Below are 12,904 nucleotides of genomic sequence, written 5' to 3'. Positions count from 1 at the left end.
TTTCACCATCTCTTTTTTTCTTCACTGAACCACTCTCCATGACTCTCATTAAACATCTCACCCCATCCCAAACACCCTACATCTGCCACCCTCTCATCAAACACATTCAACAGTCCTTCAAAATACTTAATCTGTCTCCTCCTCACTTCATTACCTGTTACCACTACCCCTTTTGCCCCCTTCACCAACATACCTATTTGTTCTCTGTTTTATGCACTATCAACTTCCTTCCATAACATCTTATTCTCCCAAAAGTATACTGATACTCACTTTGTCCTCTTTTTCAACCCCTGCACCTTCCCCTTGACCTCCTGCTGCTTTCTCTTTAACATCCTCCAAGCATTTGTACTTCTTCTTTGTAAGTACTGCCCAAACACCTGCCCCTCTTTTCTCTTTCAGGATTCAGTGAATGAGTTACTGAACTCTAAACAGAAGTCAGCAAATACTACCAAAGGAATGGCTACCAAGTATGCACAGTAAAAATAGAAAAGGATGAAAGTGGCTTAAGGAGCAGAAATGAAATCTTACTAGGAATTAACTTCATGTGCAGAGTGAATGCATTTGAAACCAGAGGAAACATGAAAGCTTGGATAACTTTCCTAAAAACCATTGGTTAACACTAAGTTTGTAATTAATTGCCAGATAATTCATTTAATATATTCTAGTGTTGTTACTTACTTCAGGGCTTCATGCATCTATTCCTAATACATATGGTTCAAGGGACTGGGGTCAGGATTAAAGAAGCCAAACAGAAAGGAAAATTCCATGCAGATAACCAGAACCAGCCAAACAATGTATAATCTAAGGTCAAGGGTTATTTTTTTTCAAGTAAACAAAATAAATCCCCATTACATCGTCACTGTAAACTGTACTTTCATTTTAAACTTTGTTTTTAATTTTGAACTGCAAAATATTTTGTGTAATCTGATTTTTTTCCATAACTATCTCATTTCCAGACAAAGGATGTTCCAAAACATGCTTTCTATGATATAAAAGATTCTTAAACATGTTTTCCCTCTCTGTTATGACTCATATGAGTAAAATACTAACCTTTAGCCACTGGTTACGAACTTCAGAAGTACTAAGAACAACAATTCCTTCTAAGCTCACTCCTGTTTCATTACCAAAGTGAATAGTACGACCTGTTGAAACCAAAAAATAATCATCATACACAACTACTAGCAACACATCATTGTCTAAAGTAATATACAAAGTTCCTAATATGAAAAGCTCATTCAAATTATTGTAACAACCTGAGAAGTTATTCATGCTGAGTTTTCTTTAAACTTATATACCCTCACTTATACAGTTATTTAATAAGCACTGCAGCGGAAAAACAATTTAAGTTTGGAGTGAAGACAACATGCAATATGTACATTTTGAAGGATGAAAAACCATTTCCCTACCAACCTGACCCTACCATCACCCTACTAACCTGGACCTTCCATCACATTACCAACCTTACCCTTCCATCACCCTATCAACCTGACCCTTCCATCATCCCAATACTAATAACTTATGACACAAAATCAAATATGCTTCAACAGTTCTTTATGAGTGCATAATTCCTTAACAAACTATCAAAGGATGTAGGCTTAAAGAAGGAAGGTGCCTTAAGCAAGTGAAACAAAATAAATAGTTTTACTAAAAATTTGTGAAGGGGGAAAAGCAGATGAAAAACGAGAGATATGATACAAAAATACTTCCACAATATTGGTAAATTTAAGACGGCTATTGAAACAAATGGTGCTGCATTAAATGTCCAAGAAAGAAAATCATGCAAAACAGAAAAATTGCAGTTAGGAGAATTCTTCACAATTCATCTATCTGTCTATTTATATTTCTGAGGCCCATTCCCTCTGGGAAGTCCTATCAAAGAGGTCACCACAGCAAAAGAGCACCCACTTATACCCGTCCTTATATACCTCCCTTGCATGCATCATTCCATTAATTCTTTCCACAATTTCTCTCCCTCCAGTACTCTCCACTTTATTTCCTCATGTGAAAGGTGGTCTTCCTCTCACATCAACCCCTTTAATTGTACTATGATACACCCTCCTTGCAACCTCCCCATCTTGAATTCTTTCCACATGCCAAAGCCACCTCAAAGTATTACAATTCACCCACTCTACCACTCTACAATTACTTCCCTTTACTTTCCCTGTCATATCACATCTCTCATACACCCCATCATTTCTTCCTTCATTCTATCTATTCATAGCACATGCTCCTCTCATATAGCTCATTTTCACAGCCTGGATTCTTGACCTCTGTGACTCATTCCATGTTCATGTTTTGGTTACACAGATCAAGGTCAAGTGGACTATGCAGTCCCATAATCCTTTCTTCACTTCCATACTTACATCTCTACCTGTCATTACTCTACTGAGGGGCCCAATGACTCTTCTAACCTGTACTGCTCTTTCTCTCTTTTTATCTCACCAAACTTACCCAAGATGGCTCCAAAATACTTAAATTCTCTTACCTCTTCCAGTCCTTCTCCCTCCATGTCTAAAACACAGTAAACTTTCTTCTTTCACTCTAAGGGTTTTGCAAAACCTATACTTTCACTCCGTTTCCTTTGACACATCATTACTCTAATTCTACTCACATTTACCTTTAACTGCTCGTGCTTACACGCATCATAAAATACACTTACAATCTCCCCTATCAACCACGAAAGGGCATGTCACTAGACACCATACTTTACCACCACACTCCATCTCTGCATTCTCTTTCTCTAGTTTTGCTTTCACCTCTCTTGTCATTCTATCAATATATATGTAAAAGCCATGGTTTCATCACAGAGACTTGGTTCACACCCACATGTACACGGAAAGTTTTCCTTATCTCTTCTTCCACTCTTACACATCCATTTGCTACTCTGTAGAAGGCTCTCACACCAATAGTTGACCCCCCTACCTCATAAAGAATTATACTTGATTCTTTCATATGCTTTCTCCTGATCCATAAAAGCAGCATATATCTTCTTACCTTTCACTACGTAATTTTCCACACATTTCAACAACAAAAATCTAAGCCACACATCCCTTACCATTCCTAAAACACTTAATCCTCACTTATTCTGCACTCAGTCACTTCCAATACCTTATCAATCAACACTCCTGCATACACTTTTCCTGGTATACTTATCCACTAAAATTGCTACATACATCTTTAGCAACTTTTACTTTGAAGACAGAAACAGCAATAGCTTTATGCAATCCTCAGGCACACCCTTCCGTTTCCATACTAAATTATGTATCAAATGCATCGACTCTGTCACACTCTCTCCTCCATACTTCAACATTTCAGCCATAATCCCATCCACTCCAGGTGCCTCTCCTACCTCCAGCCATATCATTGTCCTTTTTACCTGCCTTTTTGCTAAAGGCCCTTGCACCTGTATCATCTTCCTTCCATCCTCCATACTCATGGATGCAACAACTGCTCCCACATACATTCATTAGTTCTTCAAAATACTCTTTCCATCTCCCTATCACTTCCTTCTTTTGATTCTACTTCTATCCTTCCTTACTTCTCACATTAACTTTTCTATGCTTACACCCACCTCTTTTCTTTTTCACCTCCTTCCAATACAATTTCTAATTTTCCTAAACTTTTCACTAAACTTTTGTCTAAAATCTTCATCTAATCTTTCTTTGCTTTCCTCTATCAGCTTCTTAACATTCGACTTCTTATATTCTTCCCTCTTTGTCTGCTGAACTTCCACTGGTACTTTCCTTTTGAGCAATCTACCATAAACCTTTTTCTTCTCTTCTACAGCACTTCTAATCTCATCCGTCCACCATCCATTTCTACTTTTATTCTTATATCTCACGACCTTGTATACACCTAATTCTACAACCTTTGACAGTTTTTTCTTATCTTTTTAAACACCTCATTCATACACGCAAGAGTTTTGGAGAGAGGGGCAAGTATGCAGTCTGTTGTGAATGAGAGGGACTGGGAAGTGAGTTAGTTGTTGTTTGCCAATGATACAGCTCTAGTGGCTGAATTGAGTCAGAATCTGTAGAAGTTGGTGACTGAGTTTGTAAAACTGTAGAAGTTGGTGAGTGAGTTTGGAAAAGTGTGTGAAAGGAGAAACTTGACAGTAAATGTGAATAAGAGCAAGGTTATTACATTCAGTAGGGTTGTGGGGCAAGTTAACTGAGATGTAAGTTTGAATGGAGAAAAACTGGAGGAAGTGAAGTGTTTTAGATATCTGGGAGTGGACTTAGCAGCAAATGGAACCATGGAAGCAAAAGTGAGTCACAGGGTCACAGGGTGGGGGAGGGGGTAAAGGTTCTGGGAGCGTTGAAGAATGTGCGAAAGGAGAGAACGTTATCTCAGAGAGTGAAAATGGTATGTTTGAAGGAATAGCAGTTCCAACAATGTTATACTGTTGCGAGGCATGGGCTATTGATAAAGTTGTACGGAGGAGAGGTGATGTGTTGGAAATGAAACGTCTGAGGACAATATGTGGTGTGAGGTGGTTTGATCAAGTAAGTAATGGACGGGTAAGACAGCTCCCTTTCCACATCCAGGCCCCACAAAACTTTCCATGGTTTATCCCTGATGCTTCACATGCCCTGCTTCAATCCACTGACAGCACGTCGACCCCGGTATACCACATCGTTCCAATTCACTCAATTCCTTGCACGCCTTTCACCCTCCTGCATGTTCAGGCCCCGATCAATCAAAATCTTTTTCACTCCATCTTTCCACCTCCAATTAGGTCTCCCACTTCTCTTCCTTCCCTCCACATCTGACACATACCTCCTCTTCGTCAATCTTTCCTCACTCATTCTCTCCATGTGACCAAACCATTTCAAAACACCCTCTTCTGCTCTCTCAACCACACTCTTTTTACTACCACACATCTCTCTTACCCTTTCATTACTTACTCCATCAAACCACCTCACACCACATATTGTCCTCAAACATCTCATTTCCAGCACATCCACCCTCCTCCGCACAACTCTATCTATAGCCCAAGCCTTGCAACCATATAACATTGTTGGAGCCCCTGTTCCTTCAAACATAGCCATTTTTGCTTCCCAAGATAACGTTCTCAACTTCCACACATTTTTCAACACTCCCAGAACTTTCGCCCCCTTCCCCACCCTATGATTCACTTCCACTTCCATGGTTCCATCTGGTGCCAAATCCACTCCCAGATATCTAAAACACTTCATTTCCTCCAGTTTTTCTCCATTCAAACTTACCTCCTAATTGACTTGTCCCTCAACCCTACTGTACCTAGTAATCTTGCTCTTATTCACATTTACTCAGCTTTCTTCTTTCACACACTTTACCAAATTCAGTCACCAACTTCTGCAGTTTCTCACCCGAATCCCGTCACCATTCAATGAGAACCAATCACTTTCCTCTCTTCCTACACGTGCACATGCCTTACAACCTTGATAAGAAGTTTTCACTGCTTCTAACAACTTGCCTCCCACACCATATATTCTTAATACCTTCCACAGAGCATCTCTAACAACTCTGTCATATGTCTTCTCCAGATCCATAAATGCTACATACAAATCCATATGCTTTTCTAAGTATTTCTCACATACATTCTTCAAAGCAAACACCTGATCCACACATCCTCTACCACTTCTGAAACCACACTGCTCTTCCCCAATCTGATGCTCTGTACATACCTTTACCTTGTCGATCAATACCCTCCCAGGGGAAGCAGCAAGTGCTGACAAAAGAGCTGCCAAAAAGGCAAAAAGATATACCAAAATCTTTTTAATAAACCAGAGAGTGATTGAAAAAAATTTCAATTCACAGAACTAGTTAAATATAAATGAGATAATCATAAAAGAACTTGCATAACATAAAAACAAAAATTATGAAACATGAACTATAGAATCTTCAATAAATGATAAAAAGAAACTACCAGATCATGCAATAAAGCTGGTTAATAGAAAAATAAGATATTCATGATAGAAATTGTGTAGGATAAAAGAATGATGTACAGGTGTATGAATTCTACATACCATGCTGATGTATGACCAACTTACGTCAATTTTGAGATACGACTGGTTGGTCAGAATGGAATTCGGATGTATGTCGAGGATAGATAGTACAAACAAAACATGTTCACCTTTTAAAACCTGTTTGATTTCCTTATGGTGTGTGGTTAAAGCTGTTAGTCCCTGGAGGCACCCTCTCAAGTGAGTAGTGCCAAGGCCTCGCTGCCAAGACAATTGATGTAAACTGAGCTCTTCCATCAACCAAAGGCGAAGTCTCACGATATCTTGACGAATAGGTTCACTAACTGCTAATCTTCTTTCAGCTTCTCCCATGTTCTTGATAAGCCAGGAACTGTATTTAGAAAATATTCAGTAAAAAAGTGTAATTTAGATTTTTCTATAGCTGCTGCAGGAAGAAAAGAAGGGTATGAAAGATATGAAAATGTGAATAACAAAGTGAGGGTGGAAACATGGCATAAAGGAAAAGGTTTCCATTGTAAATTCTTTGACAATATTTCTAATTACAAACAGAAATCTGAGGTATGGCTTTCATCATAAAAAGGATGAAAGAGAACACAAGGAAAAGAATTTTACAAGTTTTTGTGGAGTGGACCACTTGCCTTTTCAAATGGGACAAGTTGTAGTTGTTAGGAAAGAAATATGAAAGTAAAGACTGTTAAAGCCTTGTGATAAGGGGAAAGAAACAGACATCACAATGGCCCACACTTAAGTTGCCTACAATCATTCAGTACTTATTGGGTGACTAGCTCCTGGAAGCAAACGCTGAAATATTGTGAAAAAGAGAGAAATATCCAATGGTGCAGTATGGAAAAACTAAATTGTACATTCAGATGAGACTAGGAGAGTTGAAACGTTAGGCTGTAACAAAGAAGGCAGGAATACTTGATATCTTAAAGCTGCTCTTGACCTTATGTTGAAAAAGTTTTGTTAATACTATTGATAACATTTTTGTGAACATGAACCTCAAGAGAAAGTATCAGTAGGAATAGTATACAGACCCATCCATGTACAGAAGTCATAAGTAGATGAGAGACATTTTTTTTAGCAGAAATTTTTAATGAACACAATTTGATTATAGTGGGCGACTGCTACATAACAATTTTACATATAATCAATCAATTCTTAATAGGAAACAAATTTGTCCAATTTATGAACAACTTTTTGCACCCAGTATCATTCCATCAAATCCTCCTTAATGTTCACACCCTGACAACTCAAAGCATCTTTCACTCCATCTTTCCATCCCCTTCTTGGTCTCCTAAAGTAATATCAAATATTGCTGCGGTACATGGTTGCCAGTTAAGCAGATCGAAATAAACAAACTAGAGAGAGAGTACAGAAACACTCACAAGTAAAATCTGTGGACAATAGCACATGAACTACCATGAAGGGTTGAAAGATTCTGAGGTCTACTGTTGAGAATGATGGAGAGAGAGAAATTATTATCTATATGCCAAGTGACAAATAAAAGACATAAAGAACACTGTTTCAAACCTGAAAGCAACTCAGCAAGGAAGGTACAGAATCAATGAACCAAGTGTAATACAAAAATATACTATAATGAAACGAAATGAAATTAAATTATATCAATGCCCAATGAGGAAGCTATAATGCTTATTTAATAGAATTCTAGGAGAACTGCAAAATGCACATGGAATAACTAGAGAAACATTCAGAAGGTTAGACTTAAGGCTGATGAAAATACTAGACAAATTGCAACAAAGTAACTGTCAAATAGAATAGCATAATACAAAAGACAACATGTGATGAGTAAGGGTGTGGCACTTAAGAGTGTAATTCCAAAAAAGCAAAACAAAAGGTGATTGCAACAAGAAAGCTCTACTATCAAAGCAAAATCTTGTCACAGATATTCGTTAGTAGGTAGGTACTCCTTGCTTCCTCCACTTCCAACTTTTAACATGTATGTCCTCTTAGTCAGTCTCTATTCACCTATCCCCTCCTTATACCAAACCATTCAGCACATAATTGTCAGTTCTCTCATTATGACTCAACTTATTACCACACACATTTCTCCCCTTTCTGAATTAACTGATGTAGATATGAGATAAGAAGTGCACTTAAGAAGAAAATATGAAGCACACTTGAAGAAAATAAAAGAATGCAGAGTGCATGAATACGATTATTTGTTGAAGAATGTGACTGATACACAGGAAAGAGATGGTAAGTAGTAGTTGGCAGGAAGCAATCAACCTGGGAGGCTTATTACCAGCAATCCCTGCCTGGGAATTAGCAGGCTTAGTGACAGCTGTGTAGTGAGCCAGCACTTCATTGGTTGTCAAATTGTACTCCTCTGACCCCCACTAAGTAGAAATCTTTTCTTTCTGTCCACATGTGGACTGTCGACATTGTTTAAAAAAATACAATCTCTCCTTACCACACCACTTAACTCTCAAAATTGATTTTCACAACTCTAACTTTTCCTGCAGTGAGTGTTATGTGCTATCCTTGCCTTTTGGTAAAAATGATGGAAGCAATCGATAGAAGTAGCAAGTAGGAGCAGTAGACAGGAGCATTATGTAGAAAAATTAGGTAGAAGCAGGAGGGAGGAACAGTAGATGAGAGCATTAGGTATAAGTAGGAGGTTGGAACATTAGGTAGACACATTAGGTAAAAGTAGCCAGTAGGAACATTAGGTACCAGCCTCTGAAAACACTACCCTAGAGTTGACCCTCTGCCAGTGGCCTGGTGAAGGTGAGGTACTAAAGGCTAAGAAACAGAAATGAAGTTCACCAGTTAAGGAGACTCTAACAGAGAGAGGTATTAAAGGCCAAGAAGTGGAACTGGAGTTCCCCAGTTATAGAGACTTTTGCCATGGCCTCAGAGATATAGAGAGATAGAGAGAATATGGCTGGACACAGCAAAGAACCCTGAAGACTGCTGCTGCAAATAGTAAAAAAAAAAGGCAGGATTACATCATCATCAACTATGAAAATAGAGATACCAGGAAAATAGCTAGAAACTGAAAAAGAGAAACAAGGAGTTCAGATCCCTGTGTTACACAGTACTGAAAGCTTTCAAAATATCAAGGGCAACCTGCTGTCCTATTTCATGAGTAAGAGGGAGTGTAATATATCATTTTTCTCATATATATAGCTCAGATTATGCAATAAGACTGAAATAGTGCAAAGAAAATGAACTCAGTCAGAAATAAACCAAACCACATATTTCTTACTATAAATTCTCTCTTCTTCTAGCCATATAAAGCTCATCTTCTGGGTTCAGAGTGCCGGTGGCATCATAAAATGATTGATGCCAATCTATCTTCCTATCTGGCTGGTTTGACTTCTCAGGAAGACTGTCTACATACTTTGTAGGAAGGTCAAATTCACTGAGAATACCATGTACAGTAGCTCGAGCTGAATCTTTATTCAACTGCAATGCTACCGTGTTAAGGCTACCTGTAAGTGAAACATAAAAAATCAGCCCCTTCTTTACCTTATAAATGATGATTATACTTCACATTGAGTCTTAACATAAAAAATGCAAACAGGTTACGTACTTTAACCTTAGATAAGTAAATTTATATATATCATACATCACTATAAAATAAAAGTTACTTATAACATTATTTTTCAAGAAACTGAAGTGATATCTCGCTCTCTCTAATGTACATCTGATTTCTGATACATTAATAAAACTGTAATACGACAGTCAGGTGTAACACTTTACAATTCTTCCAGCACTCATCACTCCATTCATTCTGTTCACATCATTTTCTGCATACTTGCAAAAACTTAGCATTCAATATCATACTGAATAAAGTGCTCCTGTTTGATGCTATATCTCATACCTAATTTTCTTTCACTTCATTCTCAGTACTCTTCGCATTCATTCTAAGCAAAAACATTTCAACTGTTTCCACCTTAATAATATTCCTCTGTTAAGGAACTTTACTTCTTTCTATATAACAATAAAATTTTTCCTATATATGTGGGGTGGAAAAGTAACAAATGACTTGAATAATTTCAATAAGCTAACGCTAAATTTATATGAAATAATTTGTCTGTCCCTAAACACACAGCTGTGAGGATCTTCTTAGAAAATCAGTGGTCCCCAACCCAACAGGCTCACAAAAGACAGGAACACTTAATATTCTGAGGAAGACTTGCTACTCTCATAGATTGATAAATATTACACAATGAGTGGGATAATCAAACAAACTAAATGAGCAAATATGATTCAATCTATCTATCTATATCTCTGATGCCTATTTCCTTTGGGAAATCCCACTGAAGGAGTGGCAATGGCAAAAGAGTGTCCACTTATACTTGTCCTTAAATGCCTCCCTCACATACACTATTCCATGTATTCTTTTACCATTTTTGTCCCTCCAGTACTCCACTCTATTTCCCCATGTCAAAAGTGGTCTTCCTCTCACATCAATCCCTTTAACTGTTCTATCATTCACTCTCCTAATAAACTCCCCATCTTGCATTCTTTCCACATGCCTAAACCACCTCAAAATATTACATTTCACTAACTCTACCACTACACAAGTCATTCCCTGCCATAACACATCCCTCCTACACCCCCTCAACTCTTTTTTCACTCCAAGTCATACCACATACTCCTCTCACATAGCTCATTTCTACAACCTGGATTCTTGACCTCTGAAACCCATTCCATGTCCATGTTTCAGCTGCATAGGTCAGATTTCGGAGGACTATGCTGTCCCTTAATCTTTTCTTCACATCCATACTTACACCTCTATCCTTCATTATTCTATTAAGGGACCCAATGACTCTTCTGCCCTTTACTGCTCTCTCCCTTATTTCTCCCTCCATATCACCAAATTTACCCAAGATTGCTCCTAAGTACTCTCACCTTTTCCAATAGGGACCCACTGACTCTTCTGCCCTTTACTGCTCTCTTCCTTATCTCTCCCTCCATATCACCAAATTTACCCAAGATTGCTCCTAAGTACTCTCACCTTTACCAGTCTTTCCCATATCTATAACAAGGTTCAATACACTTTCTTCTTTAACTCTACAGAATTTGGAAAATCCATACTTTCATTCTAGTTTCATTTCAAACACCATTACCTTACTTTTACTGGTATTTATGTTCAAGTGCCTACACTTACAACACATCATAAAAGACACTCACAACCTTCTGGAACTCCCCTTCACCCTCTGCAAACACCACAGTATCATCTGTAAAAAGACATGTCAATAGCCACCATACCTCTGCCACACTCCATCTCTGCACCCCCTATCCCAAGGTTTGCTTTCATCGCTTTTATCACTCCATCTGTATGTCCATTAAAAAGCCACATTTACACTATACTTCCCTACTTCATGCCTATATGTATACCTAAACTCTCCATCCACTCTTAAGCATGCATTTGCTACTCTATAGAAGGCTTTTACACCATCCAACTGTTGTCTCCCTACCCCATATATCCTTAACACAACCCATAAGACATTCAACTTGTTTGTTCCTTAATTTTGTACCTTCATTTCACATGGTACAGATATGTAGATGATATTTTATGTCTATGGCCTCCCAGTAAGGACCCTAGGAAATTTTTAGAAAAACTTTATAACTTGGTTCCTTCGATAACTTTCAAAATGAAGGAGGAAGTCACTAATTCATTGTCCTTCTCAAACGCTTTGATAGTACGATCAGACTGGGATCTTAGGTCCAAAGTTTACAGGAAACCTACCTAAGCTGAAGCATTTATTCTTCATCTATCGAACCATCAAGATTCTGTCAAAATTTCTACTTTTACGGGGATGTTTCTTATGGCCTTCAGAATTTGTGACCTTGAATCAATAATTGAAGAAACTGATCACATTCATAATATAGCAAGAAAACTTCAGTTATCTTGAGAAAGTTCTCACAATACATAAAAAACCAAGGAAGACCCACTATTGTAATGAGAAGGAAGACAAATTCAACAACAAAAATATTTTGGTTCTACCCTATCATAAGGAATTTTCTCCTCTTATTAGTATTTCATCCCTGGGGATAGGGGAGAAAGAATACTTCCCATGTATTCCCTGCATGTCGTAGAAGGCGACTAAAAGGGGAGGGAGCGGGTGGCTGGAAATTCTCCCCTCGTTTTTTTTTTTAATTTTTCCAAAAGAAGGAACAGAGAAGGGGGCCAGGTGAGGATATTCCCTCAAAGGCCCAGTCCTCTGTTCTTAACGCTACCTCGCTAACGCAGGAAATGGCGAATAGTATGAAAAAAAAATTAGTATTTTGAAACAAATCAATATCAACATTGTTCTAAAATATGAAAACTCCATATGGAACTGCTTAATAAAGAACAGTCCATCACCTAATGAAAAATCAGGTGTCTAATCTGTTCCATGTAAAGCATAAGATGTATACTGGCTAAATGGTAAATCTTTGAAGGAGAGGATCTAATAGCATAAATATTCTGGAAGGATAGCCTCAGCGAAACACAATGTTAAAATGTATAGATTATTCATTTTCAATGAACTGGAGTAAAAAGTCTTTTACCTTTCTGTGTCACTCATTGAAAGGCTTATTGTTGAATCCTCTCTTATCAAAGTGGGTGGCAACATAAATGTAAACAAAGGAAAGTATAAACAAGATGAAAACCTTAGTGAAATCTCTGTTGGAATGTGGCAAAATCAAGAAAGCAGTAGCTGACCTGTCGTCCTTTGCCAGGTAGAGGGATGAGTCACTTTACCATTCTGGTTAACCTTTCCATGTTTCTCAGATCAACTGTTCCTTGTTTCCTCTGCTGTATTCATTCTTTTTCATGATGACTCTGTATCCTATAAAATTGCTTGAAATGCATTTCTGTTTCTTTTTCTAACAAGTTTACTCATTAATATATATTCAAATTTCTAAAAGGGGAAGCAGAAGAAGGAGTCATGCGGGGAGTGCTCATCCTCCTTGAA

General features: G+C 37.9%; 1 protein-coding gene across 2 annotated transcripts in view; it reads right to left on the bottom strand.

Moving 5' to 3' along the window:
- LOC139749067 (T-cell activation inhibitor, mitochondrial-like) overlaps positions 1-12,904 on the bottom strand; it is a 52,477-nt gene that overhangs the window by 26,547 nt on the left and 13,026 nt on the right. For both annotated transcript variants that reach the window (XM_071662524.1, XM_071662525.1), the window contains exons 3-5: positions 9,202-9,427; positions 6,119-6,339; positions 1,051-1,142 (exon numbers count right to left, since the gene is read on the bottom strand). In XM_071662524.1, the coding sequence (XP_071518625.1) occupies positions 1,051-1,142; positions 6,119-6,339; positions 9,202-9,427 (539 nt within the window). The remainder of the gene's footprint in view (positions 1-1,050; positions 1,143-6,118; positions 6,340-9,201; positions 9,428-12,904) is intronic.

This window comes from Panulirus ornatus, chromosome 6, assembly GCF_036320965.1.
Source record: "Panulirus ornatus isolate Po-2019 chromosome 6, ASM3632096v1, whole genome shotgun sequence".
Classification (NCBI taxonomy): domain Eukaryota; kingdom Metazoa; phylum Arthropoda; class Malacostraca; order Decapoda; family Palinuridae; genus Panulirus; species Panulirus ornatus.
The sequence above is the reverse complement of the archived record's forward strand: the minus strand, read 5'-3'. Positions and strand labels throughout refer to the sequence as shown.